Source organism: Phallusia mammillata, chromosome 6 (genome assembly GCF_965637545.1).
Source record: "Phallusia mammillata chromosome 6, kaPhaMamm4.hap1.1, whole genome shotgun sequence".
Classification (NCBI taxonomy): Eukaryota; Metazoa; Chordata; class Ascidiacea; order Phlebobranchia; family Ascidiidae; genus Phallusia; species Phallusia mammillata.
Window position 1 is genome coordinate 11,353,724 of NC_137257.1, and position 20,991 is coordinate 11,374,714.

Below are 20,991 nucleotides of genomic sequence, written 5' to 3' on the forward strand. Positions count from 1 at the left end.
GTTTTTTCAGCAGGGAAAATCTTTTAAATAAACAATTTTGGTCAAGTTAGCCTTCAAATTGGCAATGAAAAAATATTTTAGCAATTCACCAGAAATGAATCTCAAATGAAAAAAGGGGTATTTTAATTCATATGTTTTTGTTTGATGGATTCTTTGAAATGAGAGTTTTGTGTGAGAGACAGTGTTTGCACTGACCATTTATTGTTGAAAATGACTAGCCCGTGGTCTGTACAAGTCAAATTGTGTCATTATTATGTTGGTGTGCGACATTTAGAATAGATCTGGCTAAGCACAGGTCTCCGTGTGTGAGGAAGGGACGAGTCATTTAACAAATGTGCTTATGTGTATAATGTGGCTCTTTGTGGTAACACAATAAAAAATATGGCTCTTCGGCTTTGACCGGTTGGCCACCCCTGGTCTACACATTTATTTCTTTTACATTTAACAAGTTGCTTTGTAATAGTCTTGAGCTATTACGAAAAGCTTTTGATAAGATTTTAAAGTTACTTATTCCTCTTGTAATTTTTTTAAAAGTTTATTCCTAGATAGCCCACACAGCACTCAAATCCTAGGCACCAAATAAACTCTTTCTGTGTAAAATCCATGACTGCCTTCCTCTTTCAATCTACTTTCGATTTATAACTTGCATACATGTGAAATTTATGATGCCAAAAGTGTTTAAACAATGCATTTCTGTATGAAAAACATTTTAAGCTAAACTTCAATACCACCTTCCATTATAGCAGGGGTGGGCAAACTGCGGCCCGCGGGCCAAATGCGGCCCTTGATTAAAGGTTGAGCGGCCCGCATAGACCCTTGGATTTCAAATGTCCTGGCAAACAAGTTCAACTATTATATATTTTTGAGCAGATTAATGCGCCTGGTACTATTTTTTCTGAGACCTGGCAATATGTGGCTAGATTCAAATGCGATGTAACTTGTAGTTAAGCATATTTGATAAGCAACAAAGAAAAATCACCTTGTGTTATACACAGGTGTGGCCCGCGATCTAATTTTGGCAATTGTATTTGGCCCCACAGTAACAAAGGTTGCCCACCCCTGATTTAGAGCCTAAAAGAGACATCTGTGTGGCAAAAAATCACAATCCTTATAGTGGCCAGGTAAACTCACAACTTTGTAACTTTTTTTACACAACTTTTACCTCATCGAGCACCACCCAGTGGCCAGCTTTTAGTGCACTTAGCAAAGGCCCGTCTCTCCATGAAAATTCACCACCCAAACCATGTTCCACAGGCAGGTCTTCACCAAATAAATCGGATGCATCCTTAAGAACAAGAACTTTTTGTGCAAATATAAACTATTGACCTAACCACTAAGTAATTGTGAAGAAAAATTTGTAATGCATGTCTGTAGTAGCGAATGTTGAACACACTACCTACAAGCACCAGACTAGCCACAATCATTCGGTTAAAGCAAAACATGTTGTCAACACTTCAAGAAACAATAGACAAAACTTATGGGATGTGTATCAGTTCGACTGCACCAATGTTTTCTAACAAGTTTACTGGTGCAACAGTTTAGTTATATCAGTTTTGACTATTACTTTCAAACCATTTCCTTATTTGTGTGTAGTAATTTGCCCACCGTCTGTTCTGAAAGGTTAATCCTGACCAGATGATGTCCTGAAAATTTTGCAATAGCTGTGACAAGACTGGTTTTTCCTCCACCTGGCGAACCTTCAAGTAATATTGGTCTTGGAAGTTGAAGAGCTCTTACCACCCTCAAGGCATTGTGGGAAGTTGTGTGCGCATCAAATGTAAATTGAATATCATCTGGAATCACACATTTACCTGGAGACAAAATTTATAATAAATTATTTTTGCCATATGGTCGGACACCAAAAGTTAAAAAAAGTATCTATAAAATCTAAATTTTTTACCCCAGTCATTATACAGCAACTAAAATAAAAACTAATGATGTGATTCTAAAGTTATATGTTTAAGTACTTTTTAATATAATTTGAGCTATTACCATGTTTGTTTTAATATAATGATCCTAAAAACCAAGCTTTCACAGAAAAACTGGATGCTATCTGATCACTTTCAAACCAACTTAAACAAACCACTATTACACATAAAAATATTGTCAAAAGAAGCAATTATTATTTTGAAATGTCTTTTGGCACTCATTGTTTTAAAGGTTGCTGGCCCCTGATGTAAAGTAAGCATTTGGTATCACAAGTAACAGATTTAAAGTAGAATTTGTTGCTGTTTGTTTAACATCACACCCAAACTCTGCTTAAGTAAGTTCTACCTTTTTCAACAGAAAAAGGTCCCATTCCAAACAAGCAGTCATCTGTATACGTCTTAAATGGTGTAATTGTAGAACCATTCATTTCACACTGCAACCAGCTAAGACTTGTTTGTGATAATGAGGTGAATTGGTCACACTCAGTTAACTGTTTAATAAGAAACTTTAAACATTCCGAGCGAGCTTCTTTACTCTGAGAAGCAAAACCACCCGATAAACCTAAAATAAAACACAGAAATATATCAATCTGACCTTAGCATACATTGTAATAATCCACATAAATCATGTTGCCATATCATAATTGGTGCCAAAATTAAGAACTTTTAATGATAGTCGTTGATACTTTACAAGGCAATAGTTATCCTACAAAAAAACAGTTCTTGTTTACACATGTACACATTTTTGAAATGCTTCTTGACAATTTTAATGTACCCCTACTTTAATAACTTTGCCTCCATGTGAGAAAGATCCACTAAATCGTTAGTTGGATACTTCAGGAAAATTACCCCATTAAATATGTGTTACAAAATAAGAAATTTAAATGTTTATTAATTAACTTTTACTGTGTTTAAAAAGCATAACTCTCACCTGATCCTATCCCATCTACATACACCAAACATACAGCATGAATATAACAACTTGGAAGATCCATTTTATCACATGACAAACTCACAAACTTTGCCAACGTCAGAAGATCACGAACAGAAATCACAAATCTGAAAATATTTTTGAAATCATGAATACGGTGCTAAAAATGATAATAATTATAATCAGTATTTGTAACAACCTTTTGCCAAACGACGTTGACTTAAACCAGTTAACAAAATCCACGATAAGTTTTGCATAAACTTTGGGATAGTGAAGACCAACTGCTCCATTCTGAAAAAATTACAGCATATTTTGTGCTTAAAATAATTCTTAAAGTTAAAAAGGTATATCTTGGACTGCTGTATGTGCAGACACATAGCATAGTGGTACTTTCAATCAACAAATTTGCTGGCAAATTAAGACCCGTAACTAGATGTTTGTTATATTGTAGTATTAGAATTGGTCATGACTCTTATATATTACTTACGCCATGTTGAGTTATTAGCAAATTGTGTTCAACAATCCTGGTAAGATCTTCATTATCATGAATCACATCACACCATATTTCTGTCAATCTGTTGCGGAGTGCAGGGGAAAGCTAAAACAGTTCATATAACTAAACTGATAAAGAAATTAATGTTAAATAACCTAAAAAAACATACCAAACAGGCATGTGCGGTAACCTGGAATGTTAAACAGTTTATCAGGGGTATCCGTTATTGTGGCATGATGTTTGGATGTACAATTGTAAGGGAATTTACTGCTACAAACTTTAGCAGTAAGATGTTTAACTAGAAGGGTGACTTAGCACATATTGCCCTTGCATATATATACACTATAACCTATTTTAAAACATTAATATATTTTCTGCACTTATTTTATATTGGGTCCCATATCAGCCACTGTCTTTTGCAACCTTGGTTGTTTGTGCAAGCAGAAACTCATGGGTCCTCACACATGCAAAGTTGTAAACAACACATTTCAAGAGATAACCATGAGAAAGTTTGTTGTTGTAAAACACAATAATCAGTGCTGAGCATAACTAAATATGTTATATAAAGCAGGGCTTCTCAAACTGTGGGTTGAGATCCCAATTGGGGTGGCCGAATATAATTTTGGGGTCCCGAAACATTATGCGTTATTATTCACAATAAATGGTATATATGCGTACATTTATTGCTCTAAACACATTTTGTAGAACTTAAAAGAGTATTACCAATACCAGCCTAGTAGCCATTTGCGCCAGACTGATTTATGCCTATTGTGTGCAAACAATGCGAAAAAGCAGATACCACAAGCGTCACAATATTGATTATGACATCATAAAAGCTCAGACTGTCAATCTGTGTATCAAGTTTTTTTAGGCGCCATTAGATGGTATATATACAGGTTTGCCATTGACTTGAAACCAAAAATAAGGACACTCGACATATTAAATTTTGATACAAAACAAACAAGTGTTTTTGAACAAATCTTTGCATTGACACGAGCCATGACATATCATATGCAATATTTTGGCCAGAAACAATCTGTTCCAGCAACCCCATGTTCGTAGAAAATGTTGAAAATAAGGACATTTCTTAGAAATAAGGAAAATGAACTTTTCTAAGACATTGCCCTTCAAAATAAGGACAAATCTTAGAAATAAGGACGGTATGGCAACCCTGTTTATATATGTATTCCTTTAGATCAGTAATTTTAAAACACAAGCAAGCCGGCAATTGGCGACCATTGCTGAAATAAAGATATGTGGTGCGGCTGCAATAACGAAAAGGTTGTGCACCTCTGGGCTTACGCATCAAGGGGTCGCGTAGAAATTTATGTTTTAAAATGGGGTCGCAGAACAAGAAAGTTTGAGTAGCCTGATATAAAGTACAAACTATTCAAATTGCATTCCATTCATACATTTATGAAGGTTTTTCTCTAGCAGAGAAAAAAGGCTAAAACACAACAATAAGCTCCTATTAATGGCAAATTGCAGACGATTGTAGGGGGTAGTGGGGTAAATGAAAGGGCTACAAGGTTGAACATAACAATCGACATTTATAAATGGCACACTCTACAAGCTGTCCAAATTTTTTCAATTCAGACATTGTTTAAAAATTGACCCATTTTAGGGGTTAGTGGGGTTAATGTTGGGGCCACAGGGCTAAACACAACATTCTACACCTATCATTAGCACACTCTAAAAGCTGTTCAAATTTAATTCAATTCCAACATTGTTTCAAAAATTGACCCATTTTGGGGGGCTAGTGGGGTGAATGTTGGGGTCACAAGGTTGAACACAACAATTAACAACTTTAAATAGCACACTCCATAAACTGTTGAAATTTCATTTAATTCTTACACTGTTTAGAAAACCCCATTTTAGGGGGTTAGTGGGGCAACTGGTAGGGTTCTACACACAAAAGTTTAAAATATGAAACCACAATGACCCAATCAGCAGTCATGTAAAATTTATCCAAATTGGCCAATGTTTGAAATTCTGACCACTAGAGGTGTTATTAGCAACATTCATTAACCCTTTTGACGTCATACGGCTGTTGACACCGCTCTGTTGGCACGTGCAAAACCGTCCACCAAGTATTGCACAAACACAAGTACCGTATGTTCTGTTGCCTTTGTTATACTATTACACTACAGGAATCTTTCGTTTGGGGTGCGCAGCAACATACAAAAACGTTTTACATTTTGGGGGCTAGCGGGGTACATAATAGGCTATCGAGTCAAACTAAGCAGATGGCACATGACCATATCTACCATCTGTGAAAGTTTTATTCAAATCCACCAAAGATTTCATGCCAAAAGTGCATGGACAAACTTCACCAGAGAAAAAATAATAGAAAAGAAAAAAACAGAAAAAAAAAGAGTGAAATCAAGATGGGAAGGGGACCCATAATTACCCAACCAACAGTTTTTTGAGGACCGATGACAACACCTACAAATTGGATTACCTCTTTCTTTCCAAAGTCTCCTCCAGGATTCATTGTGGATAAAAATTGAAAACCAGGTTTTGCAACAATCAAAGAGTCATCCCCATCTAAATTCTGAAAGCACGTAATTATTTTGTTTTACCAATTTAATTTATCCATGCCAAGTCAGAACAAACCATGGACATTTTATCAGGAATCACTAGACATCTTTCAGGCTCAAGAACACTATTAAGCCTTTCTAACACAGAATCATCTGCAAGAGAAATTTCATCAACAAGTAAATGATTCCCAGAACACATGCTTTCCACTAAAGGTCCATCAATCCATTCAAACAGCTTCAGACTTTTTTCTTTCTGGTCTTCTTCACCAACATGTGAACGCACCTTTAACATAACATAAAAAATACTAAAACACTATCTCCATTACTAAAACTTTTAGTCCAATAGAGCAGGGAATATTTTTTGCCATGGCACAGAAAAATAGGCCTTAAAGTCTACCTACCCAAAGTGCACAAAAGCATACACTGTGTCCAAATTATGTATTTTGAAACGTTTTCGCAGTATTATTAAATTCTAACCAAATTACTACACAGACAACCATTGCTTTGGTGAAAATGTTTAGTTAAAGTATTATCTATACCAGGGGTCAGCAAACTTTTTTCACTGCGGGCCGGATATATATAATAATAATTCGCGCGGGCCGGATAGTTTACATGCCCTAGCGCCGTCTTTGCCAACTTAACCCGCAAGGCGATTTTGATATGGGCCTTAGATATGGTCTTTCTATAATCCCATTAAAAATCTGGTGATGCGACTATTAAATTGCATAGTTAGTCTCATCTACAAGCAACGCTTGTATATTACGTCACAAGTGACCAAACAAAGCAATTGTTTGCGCACAATTCACACTTTTAGTCTTGTTTGTGACGTAACAAACTGGCTTTGGGTCAATCCTGGGCGTTGTAATCCCATAAAACAAGGTAATATCAATTTTACATATTGCCACAGGAAAACTTTCGTAAGAAGTAGATTATTTTTTAAATGTTCCAAAGTTATCAATGCGATTTGACAAACCAAAAAATGTGGTCGCGGGCCGTAGTTTCGTGACCCCTGATCTACACTGTGATGCAATAAACAAACAACAAAACCATAGTTTGACATTGAAACTACATAACCATAATGGAAAGGAAAAAACACTCGATTGGTGAACATTAAATTTCTTAGCAAACCTGACTACTTTACAAAATTTGCTGTTATATTACATGCAGGGTCGGATCTAAAAACATGGAGGGTGTTAAATTTCCAACCATGGTGCGCAGGAATGAAACTATTGTGTAAAGGTGCAATAACTCCTGCAAAAAACATCAGAGATTTCCACCAAAAAAATTATGGTGTTGAGGAGTGTGGATAAACCTCAATCAACTAAAGTAAAAATTTGCTGTACAAAGCTTCAGGCACCTTTCTATCATTTATAAGTTTTAGTCAGACATTTCGGTAAAAAAAATGAACAAGGTCAAGGATCTATAAAGAAGAACATACTTCCATTTGGTATATGTGCTCATGGCAACTAATGTGCACTTGTATCATGTTGCTTTGCAAACTTACTGGTCGAAGTCCGCCAATAAAATCTGCTGCTTCGGTGCTGGCATGACAGTTGATAATAGCAAGCTTTTTCTCATAAATAGCTGATACCAATTGGCAAGCAGTTGTCTTTCCACCTCCTGTTTCTCCCACAATTAGCACAGGTTCATTGAATCTCAAAGCACGTTCTAGTGTAACATAAAGCCTGCAAAAGATGAAAATGACTTTAAATAGATATCAGTTAGGTATTTGGATCAGTAACTGTGTACTACAGAGCAACCTTTACAAGGATTCTGGGAAAGAAACAGCTACAATTTGCAAAAAAAGAGTTTGTTAGTAAAATTCAACCCACCATATTTCTAGTGTTAAATAACCACTTTGCTTAGATTCAATTTGGGAAGGTGGCTTGTGGGATAAAGAGTGGGGCTATAGGGTTAAACACAACAGTCAACTCTTAAAATGGCATTTTCTACAAAGTGTGCAAAACAAAATCACAATAAGATTTGCAGGACAGTAGCCTACAACTTTGTTTCTGCTAGTAATATTTGTCAAAGTCAGTTAACCTTCTCATTGGTTCTGTCCATACAAGATGAGAAAATTCCTTCATATGAGAGCACATTGATGCAGTTTTATCAAGTTCAAACAATGATTCCCGCTTTATTTTTCGGCCCAAGTGCTTCGAAATTACTTCTTCTATCACCTGTTGCACAACATTAAACTTAAGTAAATCAATATAAGAAATACTACGATATGTTTAATTTGACAATTTGTTTATTTCAAAATCTCACTGTGATTAAAACTTATTTAGCTTCCATTCTCTAAAACACAAGCTGCTTTGACCAGTGCTTTTGTTTTCAAAATTTTTTAGCTTTCTTGACCAAACGAGCGTTAGACACATTTGCGTTTCGGGGGCCTGTGGGTGAACCGCTGGGTCAATCGGGGTCAAACTTCTGGAGGATCAAGTTCAGATTAATAACTAACATGTGTCCAAATTTAAATAAATTAGAAGCACTCTTTCTTTACCACATGAGCGATAAAAACCAGCGTTAAAAATTTACGTTTCGGGGGCCTGTGGGTGAACCGCTGGGCAATTTGGGGTCACACTTCAGGTGGACCAAGTTTGGATTAATATCTAAGATATGTCAAAATTTCAATAAATATAAAGCACTCTTTCTTTACCAAACCAGCGTTACAAACCAGCGTTAAAAATTTTACGTTTCGGGGACCTGTGGGTGAACCGCTGGGCAATTTGGGGTCAAACTTCAGGTGGACCAAGTTTGGATTGGATTAATATCTAACATATGTCAAAATTTCAATAAATTTAAAGCACTCTTTCTTTACCAAACCAGCGTTACAAACCAGCGTTAAAAATTTTATGTTTCGGGGGCCTGTGGGTGAACCGCTGGGTAATTTGGGGTCAAACTTCAGGTGGACCAAGTTTGGATTGGATTAATATCTAACATATGTCAAAATTTCAATAAATTTAAAGCACTCTTTCTTTACCAAACCAGCGTTAAAAATTTTACGTTTCGGGGGCCTGTGGGTGAACCGCTGGGTAATTTGGGGTCAAACTTCAGGTGGACCAAGTTTGGATTAATATCTAACATATGTCAAAATTTCAATAAATTTAAAGCACTCATTCATGACCAAACCAGCGTTGGACAGAAAAAAGAAAAAAAAATACGGACAAAAACAATATGTGTCCCCTTCAGGGAAGGGGACCCATAATTACCATTTCTTCTTCTTTCTTTCTTACTTTACCAGCAAGTAACAAAAAGCCATCATTTGCCAAATACTGATCCCAATCAAAAAACTTGTCATCATCCACCTTGTAAAATGCCAAAAAAATAAATACACACATTATCAGCAAAGTTTGTGTGTTATTAGTAATAGTTAAGTTTGCCTTTTTTTATTTAACCAATTAGGAATTTAAATTTTGTTTTAGCTGCAGTTGATCGAACAAAAATAAAAGCAAACACAGTTTATATGTTACCTTTCTGCAACTGGCAAACTACTAGTCAACAACTTAAACCAAATGAAATCGTTATCACAAAACATGCTAAACTGACTAAACAACATTTTTATATTATAAAGAAGGCCCACCAATTACCAAATGACTGTTCATGAATATAAATTACAATACAATGTCAATTCCGAATTGACAGCACACTTACTGATAAATGAAACTAGTGTAATTCCTTGTGCCAGTAGCATTAAAACAGCCTTTACTTAGTAGACTTAATAGAAAAGTTTTAAATATCTACCAATAACACAACATATTTTTTTTTGGGGGGGGGGGTCATCACAAGGTATACCTATTTACACATTTGTATCAATTAGCTTTGTTACACGACTATGTTTTACCTCATATCTTCTGTATCGTTCAGCCCACTTAAAGAGATCCCTCAGTGTGATGTAACCATGTTTACCAGCAAACAAGCCAGAAGATCTTCTGCGAGACTTGAAAACAAATTTAAGCCAGTTACAAAATATGTAGTGAATTTTAGTTTGTATTGCAAACTGTTGTGTGTAAAACATTGCTAGACTCATTAATGCAATCATAATTCAACCAACAACCATAAAATGATGCTGAACAAGCTTGTTTAAAAGCAAATCTGAACTACCCAACCTGCAACTCCACCATTATCTTGACGAGTTTCTTGCAGTGATTGGTGCTAAGATGACATCGTTTGTGAAGAATTGTTATTAACTCATCAGAGGGAATCTCATCAAAGTGAAGTTCAATAAATCTGTTCCGAAATGCTCTGGAGAGTATTTTGCGGCCACCATACAAACCAGGTGGGTTTTGGGTGGCAAACAGTTGAAATCTGCCGTTTCACCAAGATTTAAGTCATTAAACAATTAAAAGTGCAATCCAGAGTAAGGGGAGAGAAATATCAGTATGCATGCCTGATACACTTGAAAAAACAGTGTCCTGTTTATCACAGTTAAAGTTTGATGCCAATTTTTTTTTTCAAAACTTTTTTTTTAAAGAGGAGTGACACAGAAAATCTAAGCAAACAGAGAGCACACATTACCTTGGGTGAGCCCTCACAACTTCTTGTGTCTCAGTAATAAAAATTTCCCGGTTGTCATCCAACACACGGTTAAGTGCCTCAAGTATGTCCGTTGGAGCAAGATTAAGCTCATCCAATATAACCCAATGACCCTCCCTCATGGCCGTAACCAGTGGACCATCTTGGAACACCAACTTTCCTATTTACAACATTAACTGGTTATTTAAGTGTTTGCTTTAAGTGAACTGAAGTGCATTCACTTTAAAATAGTATATTTCAAGGTCTCACATTAAGCATATGCAACTGCTTTTGCAGACCGGTTGTTGCTTTCAGCAAACACTTATGAACTACTCCACATGAACTACAAGCCCACTATGTTTTTTTATGCAATAAGGAATACTAGGGGAGCAGAGAGACCCAACCTAATTCAAGATAACATTATATATGATTTGTTTAGCACGATAACTCATGCTACAGTTTGGTTTAAAACTCCTGTTTCCAAGCTTGGGTTTAGGAAGGCATACTTCTGCAAACTTAGTTAATGTCAGATTGTGGTAGTATATTAGTCTTCATTGTCGAGCAATTTTTTTTTATTCTTTCCAAGTAACAACTTGGGTGATTGTTTGCACACAATCTTTATGCGATAGTTTTCTGTGTGATTAAGTATCTGATTCTTCTGCGAGGCAACTGTACAAAACCAGGTAAAACTAATCATGCACTACTCCTGAATTGCAGATCTGTCTGTAACATCTAATAACCCTAATATATGATTGAGCAAGGTTTAAGTAAGGCTGTCATAACATAAGATTGCAAAGATAATAATATGGACAAATGGTTTTAGGTTTAGAACCAGTAATTTAGAACATTTGTGGCGCAACCACATTTGCTATGATAGAACTCTGCCCGTTTTTTTGGCTTTTGTTGGCCTAAAAAAAGAAAATAACTGGTATATACTAGTTTTGGTTCGCTAAAAAGACTTACTACCTGTATACCACAACAAAATGTTACCACACCATAAGCTCGTTCATATCCACCCAAAAAAACACAATCAATATACATTATTTGAAATTTTTAACGAATGGAATATGCTTACCATCTGTATTGCTTCCATAGCTACCAATATACTCTTGAAGGTCAGTGTGTTCATGATTGTTTATTCTGATAACTTTGTTTCCAGTCAAAACCCCAAGATACCTGATGAGGCTTGTTTTACCAGTGGATGTTTCCCCTTGTACAAGAATGGGATATTTACCATACGACACTGGTCTGAAAAATTGAAAGAAAATTGCAACCTGGTGATTATAAATAAAGGATCAACTGTAGTAACAATCAAACCTTGCCAAGCATTGCAGATTCTTGCTGACCGATGGTGTGATAATGTAACTTGGATCATCCATCGGGCTATACTCTCCAAGCTTGAGATAGAAGTTTCCAACACAGACCGAAGAGTAACTTGGCTTTGGGCATACTGCGTTTTGAACTGACCTGTAAAAAACTTTAACCTTGAATATGTCACAACTTAAATAAAACAAAGTTTCTGCTTATTAACTGCCAAGGTTAATGCGAAATATGTCATAGGAACTTTTTACTGATATTTAATGCGAATACACAGTACCAGAAAAAAAAACCATGATGAAATGAAATGCAAAAATGGTTTAATATCATTTTAGATTTTACAATAAATTACTTGTATTGAGACTTCCCCACAATAAATTTTTTGATTAACTTTTCCACATCAGGTTGTGAGGCACGATTAAGTGCAGTCAGAAATGACAAGTGAAAGCCTTCATACAATGCCTTGTGAAGAGACATTTCAACATTGTCAGATACAAACTGTAATGCCCTGTAACGTAAAAAGATCTGGTCAAATCAAAAACCTTTATTGGTGTTCACTGGCGTAGAGTACGGGGGTGCGGGGGTGCGGGGGTGCCGCGCACCCCCGGCCTTGACCTTTGTATAACGTCAAAATCCTTGTTCAAGTTACGTCGGTTTTAGAACGTGTTTCCAGCTTAACAAATGCGCCCGCACTCGTGCCATTGATCGAACAGACGTCGGTCGAAACGTAACAATTGTAATTGTATCGCAATAAACGGGCATTTTAATGCAACATAAACATGACATAGAAGCTAACGTTTTAGTATTATTTTTTGCAATAACTTTCTGCAATAAAAAATAACTGGGAAAATAGTCAATGAATTGATTCCTAAGCGTGTTTAATGTCCGTTTGCAAAGCACTGCAACGGTCTAAACTTGATCCAAGGTGACCTAAGTTTAGGCGTCAGCAATACATAGTCAGTATATTTAAAACGTGATTGCTTCTACTTTTATTTTCCGCCGTAACTAAATCGTTGGTCAAATTCCTGATTCGGCAAATCGCCCTTTCATTCCATCAGACACACAGCAAACGTTCCAATCGAACACAAACAAATTGTGTCAAGTGACTATTTGCGAATTAATTGTATAGAAACTACAGGCTAAAGCACGTAAAAGGAGGTATATGGTCCTATACGGGTACAAATACTGCACATGGCATAGGCATCGGCGTCAATTATCAAAAGTCGCACCCCCGGTATTTTTAAAACTCTACGCCTATGTTGGTGTTCCACGTTAAAATAAAAGCATTAACAGAGAAACTCAAAAAAATAAGTACATTGCAATGGGATTATAAATGTCAAATCATCTATGTTTGTTGTCATGCAGTGGATCGACTAACAATTTTTTTTGTTACAAACCTGCAAAGTGTTCTCAATGAATAATGTGGTTTGTGTCCACTTCCATCAACAAGTTTATGTGTTGCTAATTTGCAAACATCCTGATAGAACTTTACAATACCATCAACAATTCCTGCTCCACTTACCTATTAAAATGAGATAAAAGAAACTGTTTCCTTTACTACAAGGTGTTTATTAGTTACTTACAGTTCTATTTTTCATGTAGTAGCCAACAATGATTGACAAATCATTATAATTGTTGGGTTCATCAACATAAATTTCTGTAAAACGGTTACGAACTCCATCAGGAAGGTTTCGTTTCCCCACATCAGTAGCAGGGTTCATTGCTGCAAATATTCTGAAAAATAGTGTAAATATATTGTACTTTTTCTGGCAATTAGACACTCCAGTAATCAAACATCACACAGGATGTTTTACTTTAGATATATTTGTTGGTTACAGCTAAACAAACAGTAAAATCAAATATTGTTTGCATGGGAAGAACTGGCTTGAAAGAATCTAGAAAAGTATCTAACATCATAACAGAAGAATACACATGTGATAATTATAGCAAAATAAAAGCCAAAAAAAGTTAATGTGTACAATTTCATGGTTGCATTTCCGTCAGCGATCATTGTCTCGCAGCGTGCGAATGTTGTTAGGTAAAGATATGGCGCCGATCGCGGCAGGAGGGGCCTGTCGTTAACCGCCATAAGACGCAAAACTGCATGATAGAACAATTCAATAACTAACGTTTTTAAATGATCTACAAACATATCTTAATTGCACAGTGCAAAAAGACTGCCTGATAGCACGTCCAGATATATGTGTGGCCTAGATATTCGCTTTTCAGTGGGCAGGTTTGCGCTTTTCGCGCCCAATTGGGCTTTTTTCGACATGGAGTTGCGCATTTTTTCATGAGGTGGAAAATGGATGAGTCCAATTATTTAAACTTTTAACAAAGTTTCAACATTTTTTTTCCTTAATAGCCCTTTGTTTGTTGAATTAGGATTTTTAATCCGCACATAGAGTTCCCTGGCGTTGTAAGTTTCTAAAGACCAACAATACGATTGCTTAGCTGGGCTTTTATGTCCAAAACCTGTTCTGAAACAGTTTTATTAATGCTTTCAGTTTAAGGTCACGTTACACAGGTGTAACAAATCGTGCTGCGTTGTCGTGCTGCGTTGTCGCTCTGCGCTTCGAAACACGAATAAGTTGACCTACATTAATGTTTACAGCACAATATAAGTAACATCGTAACATTTTAATTCTGACCAGTGAGAAAATGGTCAAGCAGAGGCATTTTTCCATGTGCCACTATCGTCAATCACTCCCATTGCGTCAGCTGTGCACTGAGCGAGCACAAATTTGACAAAAGACAGCATGTAAAAACATGCTTGGGGCTGTAAGAGTAATTACTGAGCCGATTGCACTGAAATTTTTAACAGCCAGCAAGGAGCACCCTATCCACAGCTGTTTAAATTTTGAGCAGATTAAGTCTTGTATTTCTGACCTCATTAACATGTGAACAAACAAACAAACAAATATTTGGGGGTAAAAATGGATATATACAACTTCAAGTTACAAAATACTTTAAAACACGCTGCAATGTACAAATAAAAAAGTATGAAACTCCAGAATCATCTGCTTTAGCAAGTATAGCCATTTTAAAAATTTCACGTTTTGGGGGGCTGTTGGTGAACCGAGAGATCAAACACGGTCAAAATTGACATGGACCATCCTTACACCAATATCTATAACGTGTGTAAATTTGAAAAAGTTTGAACCATTCTTTTTTAACCAAAACATGGAAACAAATCTGCATTAGACGGGAAAAAAGAAAAAAAAATATAGACAAAAACAATATGTGTCCCCTTAAGGGAAGGGATATAGCAAAATTATAGCAAAATGAAAGCCAAAAAAAGATAATCTGTAAAATGTAACAAATATTCTTATATAGCCATACCTGAAATTGTTGTGTCGCTCAACTGGCTTTGCATCACCTCTTTCCATCAACATAATTGAGCCTACATCTGATTCTAACACAGAACTTAAGCACTCCAAAGTGTCTGGAGCAGCAAGATTAATTTCATCCAAAAGAATCCAGTCTCCTTTCTGAATGCATTTGGAAAGTTTTCCTGCATAACAAGCATGCAACTGACCATGTTGTTTAAAGAATGTAAAATGAAAATGGGTTAAAAATATCATCTGTTCTTATTCTAATTGATGTCAATATAAGACAACTTTAAAACATCAAATTAAAGGCTGATAACAAAAGCTTAAAGGCCACACCTTCAACAAAATTAAAAGCAATAGGTGAATCTGATTTCAGTTTCAACTTCAGATCATGCAGATCAGTGCAAAAGTTTTTCCAAGATTCAAGTAGTTGAAGATCTTTTCCTGTGCTCTGAAAACACAAAAATGTTGCATGATGTAAATATTGTCTTGTAATAAAAAATACGGCTACTGGCAAGCAAAAATACCACCAATTGTCTTCATGCCCTTAATTAATTGTAAAATAGATAATTTAAGGTTACTACTGGAGTATTAGAGAGATGAATTTACTGACATCTCCCAAGATATACAATTACAGTCTGGAAAAGTGTAGTATGTTAAACGCCAACAGGATTATTACTGAGGCTATGAAGTATAGTGAAACATATAGCAAAAGCACAACCGCATAATACCATCAGCAAAAAAGGGCTAAAACAAACCTGAATCTTCTTGATAGCTGCTTTACTGGAATGAGACATAAGCTGACACAAATCATTGTACCTACAATAAATAGTTGAGTAAATAATGTAATAGAGAGTTGGTACGATCATTTTTAAGCTAAGTTTATAAAAAAGTCAGTTCATGTTTAAAAAAGCAGACCTTTTGTGATTCAGGCAATTTTGAATGTGTGACAAAAATTTTTGGTTTTGGTTGAAAGAAAATGTTGTCTTGAACAGTTTTTCGAATGAATCCTTAATTGGAGAAACAAAATGTTGAAGTTGTGCTGGTTTGTATCCACCAAGAAGATCAGATGAAGACGATTGTTGTGACATATTCACAACATGGAGAGTCTGGCCTAAAATTTCAAAAGACTTTTACAGGCAAATTATAATTTTCAATTTTTTATATTGGGTGTCAACTTTCAGTTCAAAAATCAATCATACTGCAAAAAAGGGAAAATTTTGACCAAATAATAAAAACATGACCACTTAAGAGCATTGATTAACTAGAGTGGTGGCTTATCACATTTTGTCATTGCACATGCACTATAACCTATTTTAAAACATTAATATATTTACTATGCTCATTTTATATTGGGTCCCATATTAGCCACCATCTTTTACAACCTTAGTTGTTTCTACAGGCAGAAACTCATGGGTCCCCATACATGCAAAGTTGAAAAAAATGCATTTCAAGAGATAACCATGAGAAAGTCAGGTGTTGTAAGGTAAAACACAGTGATCGGCACTGGTCTTAAATAATGATACTATGTAGACTGTAGAGTACAAACAACACAAATCAGATTCACCCCAGATATTGTTTGAAGTATGTCCTATTTAACATTCTTTTTTAAAGAAAAGAAGGAGTAAATAGTGGGGTAAAAGAAAAAATAGACACCTACGAATAACAAATTCTACAAGCTCCAACTTTGCAAATTTCATTTAATTCCAACTTTAGGTAAATTTTGGGACTACAAGGTAAAATACATCAATCGAAACCTACAATGCTACCCAAATTTTAGCCAATTCCAACACTGTTTAATAAACTCACCCATTGTAGGGGGCTAGTGGGGTGAAATTGAGGCTACAAGGTTAAACGCAACAACCAGCTCCTACTAATGGTAATTTCTATAAGCTGTCCAAATTTCAGCCAATTCCAAAACTGTTTAAAAAACTGACAAATTTTAGGGGGCTGGTAGGGTGACTAATGGGGTTTGACACACAAACTAAAAAATATAAAACCACAGTGACTCAATCAATAGTACTGCAAAATTTGAGCCCAATCCGCCAATGTTTACACTTTTGACCACTAGAGGTGTTTTTAGCAATAACTGTTAATGCTTCTGATGTCATGGGGCTGTTAACAACCCCCTAACTGCACTGGCGCAATAACGTCCACCAAGCAACCCACAGACACCAGTAACACACGACTGGTTTCCCTCTTAACACCATTGCGCCACAGAAGTCTATTGTTTGTGGTGCCCAGTAACATACAAATATGTTTTACACTTTGGGGGCTAGTGGGGTAAATGTTGGGTAAAACAAAACTAACGACACCTATAAATGGCATACTCTACAAGCTATCCAAATTTCAGCCAATTCCGACATTGTTTAAAACCTCACCCATTTTAAAGTTTGTGGTGCCCAGTAACATACAAATAAGTTTTACACTTTGGGGGCTGGTGGGGTAAATGTTGGGTAAAACAAAACAAACGACACCTATAAATGGCATACTTTACAAGCTATCCAAATTTCAGCCAATTCCGACATTGTTTCAAAACCCATTTTAAGGGGTTAACGGGGTAAATAATTGGGCTATTAAGACAAACAAAATGGGATGTACATCTACATAACTATATCTACCATCTGTGTAAGTTTCATCCAAATCCATCAAACATTCGATGGCAAAACGAGTCGGACAAACTTTAGGATGAAAAAAAACATTTTAGGGGGGGTTAGCTGGGTAGACAAACAAAGTGGGATGTACATCTGCATAAGTTTCATCCAAATCCATCAAACATTCGATGGCAAAATGAGTCGGACAAACTTTGGGGTGTGAAACCATTTTAAGGGGCTAGCGGGGTAAATACTGGGGTTATCAACAAAAACAAAGTGGGATGCACATCTACATAACTATATCCACCATCTGTGTACGTTTCATCCAAATCCATTAAACATTTGATGGCAAAACGAGTCGGCCAAACTTTGAGAAGAAAAAAAAGAAAAAAAACAAATTTCAGTAAAATCAATGTGTCCCCTTCAGGGAAGGAGACCCACAATTAATGCTACTTTAATTTAGTTTTTACAGCAATTGGCCAGTGTTTGTTTAGGACACACTTTTGTAAGAAGCCTATTACTTGAAGTTAACTTTCTTATTTATGGTGATCACCATTGTGCTAGAATAAATAGGTACATATTACAAAATGCAACTACAATATAAGTTTTATATCTGTTACTAAGCTCAATTGTCATGATTGCTTGGAGATATAGGCAAATATAGATACCTGTCTCTTGGGCCAAATATTGTAATGCAGAAGTTTTGCCAACACCAGTCTCACCAACCAACAAAACTGGTTCATTTGTTTCCACACAACATGCTACACGTTCCAACAGGACGCAAGAATGTCTTTCATATAAAAAAATATCGATTAAAAGTTGTTTATTTGCCCAAAGTTTTGACTTGTAACCATGCCCACCTGGTTTCAGCAAATGGTTGTTTTCTTTTCATCATGTTTACAAGTTTGTCAGAAACATTACAAAACAAATTTGCTCTCCCAACTGCAAATGATGTTTTGGTTTTTTGAATCTGAGGCTTGTAGGAGTTGCAAAAATAGTCGGCCTAAAAAGTAAAGAAATTTTGTTATTAAATTCTTCCACTGATTTAAGGAAGTTCATGCAAAAAAACAGTTATAATTTCCAATATAATATGTTACATATCATACCTTATTTTATCAAGTATATATTGAATATTAATAAAACAAGGTATTACCTTGTCAGATGAGATGTTCAGTTCCGAACAAATTGTTTCTGCCATTATTAGTTTTGTCTCTTTACTGGACAATGATGCTACAAAACAGTCTATTGCAGACATTGCAACAAAACTTCCAATATCATTTGTGTCTGATATGGATAAATGGTCAGCAATTCGTTGGCACCATTTCAGAAAATCTCTGTGGAGCATGTAGTGCTTTTAACATGTATCAAATTTGTGTTAATTGATGTATATTTTCAAGTTTAAAAATTCGTTTTATTATTTTACAAGTTTTTTTGTAAATACCTTTAAAATCCAATAAATTTCTGTAGTTTTAAAAGTTTTTTTTCCAAAAATGTTTTATGTTTTTCAACTACCTTGCTTTGTTTAATATTTTTGTTTGAGCATTGCTTAGAATTTTAATGGTTAAAGTGAAAAAAAATTATGAGTTGCACCTAGTTGAAGGAGATCTTTGTGAGGGAAGGGATTGGTTTTGTAGAAGTTCATATATTGTGAGCAGTTTCTGAGATATTTTTTGCAATGTTGGATAATGATGAAGAATAATCTAACACAAAACACCAAGTGTAAAGCAAATAGGTTTTTAAACAGCACAAACTAACACAACAGTCAAATATCCTGAAATTTGCACAAACCTCCAGAGTGTCTTCAGCTGAAATAGGACACAAAGTTAAGGTGGTTACAAGTTTGGATATCATTTCCATTCCAATATTTCTGTTGCTTGCTCCCATGTTCGTCCTTCTTGTCATAAACAAGCGAAATTGGTTGGACACAAGATTTGACTCAGCTGAGCGACCAGGAATGTTAAGTTGGTGGGATTCAATTAAAGGCAAAAGCAATGAAATCTAAATAAAAATTTTTTTAAAGCCAGCTAATAGAATTTTTATCACAAACATTCAATAAGCATACTATATCCATTGGTGCTCTATCAATATCCTCTAATAAAATCCAGTACCCTTTTTTGCAAGCTTCAACAAGCAACCCTGGTTGCCATGTAAACTCGCCTTCAATGCAAACATATATTTTTTAAGAATGAAAGTATATATTTAAACAATTGTTACAAAATTTGGGATTCATGCAAACCTGGTACAGTAGTGCATGTGTATGTTCCTGTTAGGGTTTTGCTATCTGTGTCATCACTAAGTTGAATCTTTGTAAGATAAGGTGGACCATAATGTCCTGTATAGGTAAAAAAACACAAGTTGGGAAATATACAACACTAGGACAATATCATCACATGGCAAAGTTTATGTGCTTTAATATTTACAAATCAATACCTGTAGTTGAAGCTAGGAATTCAACCGAAGCAGTTTTTCCACATCCAATTGGGCCTACAACAAATTGAAAAGATCAATCCATATTCTACTAGAACTAGAGCAATGTGTAAATATGCAAAAGTTAAAGTTTACTAAAGTTTTGCAAACACTTAATGTTCACCGTTTGGTACCTTCAAGCAAAACAGCTTGTCTTTCACCAACTGCTAAGGCAAGTTCCTGAAGAGTTGTTTTGAACCCACTTGTAATAACCAAGCTTTTACAAATTGAAGAATCTGAAATTCATATACAGGCATTAAAACATAGGTTACTAAGCCAAAGATTTACCCTGCTTTGATTTCAAAGAGAAAAAAATAAAAGTAAGTAAATTTTAGGGTAAATCTTGACAAATATACCCAGGTAAGTTTGGTGGGTTTACACATCCGGTAAATTTTCCAGAATGCTTTTCTCACAACCTTTGTGGCGCAATGTGTTTTAAAAGCTTGTTGTCCGAAACTCTAACAACATCAATAAAAATCCTCTGCTGATAAACTCAATTGATTTTGTTGCATACAACAAATAAGATTGTTGTTTTGTTTGTTAAAAATTTAAATGCTAAGACAATAGCCTGAATGCTCAGACAATAGCCTGAATGCTCAGACAAAATAAAAAAAACAAAAATGTGTGTATGTTCAAAAAAAGCATATATACCTAAACAAAGAACATGGTCTATGAAGCTTCTACACCTAACCGACGCTAATTTAAACCAACAGAGTGGAATAAATAAAATACAGGGGAAATATTATTCTATTTCGCCATGTTAATAGAGGACATGTCAGAAACTGGAGTAAATTTAAGGGTAAATTTTGAAATTTACCTGCTCATGTGAACAGGCTTATTGTGTTATGTTTAATATATTTTGTGTAATTGTATCC

At 35.4% G+C, this 20,991-nt stretch overlaps 1 protein-coding gene across 1 annotated transcript in view; it reads right to left on the reverse strand.

The window, feature by feature from the left end:
* LOC145232130 (midasin-like) overlaps window positions 1-20,991 on the reverse strand; it is a 64,012-nt gene that overhangs the window by 38,702 nt on the left and 4,319 nt on the right. Inside the window, exons 7-38 of the mRNA XM_080096641.1 lie at window positions 20,251-20,352; window positions 20,081-20,134; window positions 19,887-19,982; window positions 19,713-19,807; window positions 19,439-19,648; window positions 19,241-19,350; window positions 18,804-18,984; window positions 18,511-18,653; window positions 18,319-18,440; window positions 15,975-16,170; window positions 15,815-15,875; window positions 15,393-15,507; window positions 15,067-15,238; window positions 13,308-13,458; window positions 13,122-13,246; window positions 12,077-12,232; window positions 11,725-11,874; window positions 11,483-11,655; window positions 10,411-10,588; window positions 10,002-10,200; window positions 9,737-9,832; window positions 9,105-9,200; window positions 7,936-8,072; window positions 7,397-7,577; window positions 5,969-6,175; window positions 5,814-5,906; window positions 3,347-3,457; window positions 3,059-3,150; window positions 2,860-2,987; window positions 2,275-2,490; window positions 1,606-1,811; window positions 1,163-1,285 (exon numbers count right to left, since the gene is read on the reverse strand). Coding sequence (XP_079952767.1) covers window positions 1,163-1,285; window positions 1,606-1,811; window positions 2,275-2,490; window positions 2,860-2,987; window positions 3,059-3,150; window positions 3,347-3,457; window positions 5,814-5,906; window positions 5,969-6,175; window positions 7,397-7,577; window positions 7,936-8,072; window positions 9,105-9,200; window positions 9,737-9,832; window positions 10,002-10,200; window positions 10,411-10,588; window positions 11,483-11,655; window positions 11,725-11,874; window positions 12,077-12,232; window positions 13,122-13,246; window positions 13,308-13,458; window positions 15,067-15,238; window positions 15,393-15,507; window positions 15,815-15,875; window positions 15,975-16,170; window positions 18,319-18,440; window positions 18,511-18,653; window positions 18,804-18,984; window positions 19,241-19,350; window positions 19,439-19,648; window positions 19,713-19,807; window positions 19,887-19,982; window positions 20,081-20,134; window positions 20,251-20,352 — 4,475 coding nt within the window. The remainder of the gene's footprint in view (window positions 1-1,162; window positions 1,286-1,605; window positions 1,812-2,274; window positions 2,491-2,859; window positions 2,988-3,058; window positions 3,151-3,346; window positions 3,458-5,813; window positions 5,907-5,968; window positions 6,176-7,396; window positions 7,578-7,935; window positions 8,073-9,104; window positions 9,201-9,736; window positions 9,833-10,001; window positions 10,201-10,410; window positions 10,589-11,482; window positions 11,656-11,724; window positions 11,875-12,076; window positions 12,233-13,121; window positions 13,247-13,307; window positions 13,459-15,066; window positions 15,239-15,392; window positions 15,508-15,814; window positions 15,876-15,974; window positions 16,171-18,318; window positions 18,441-18,510; window positions 18,654-18,803; window positions 18,985-19,240; window positions 19,351-19,438; window positions 19,649-19,712; window positions 19,808-19,886; window positions 19,983-20,080; window positions 20,135-20,250; window positions 20,353-20,991) is intronic.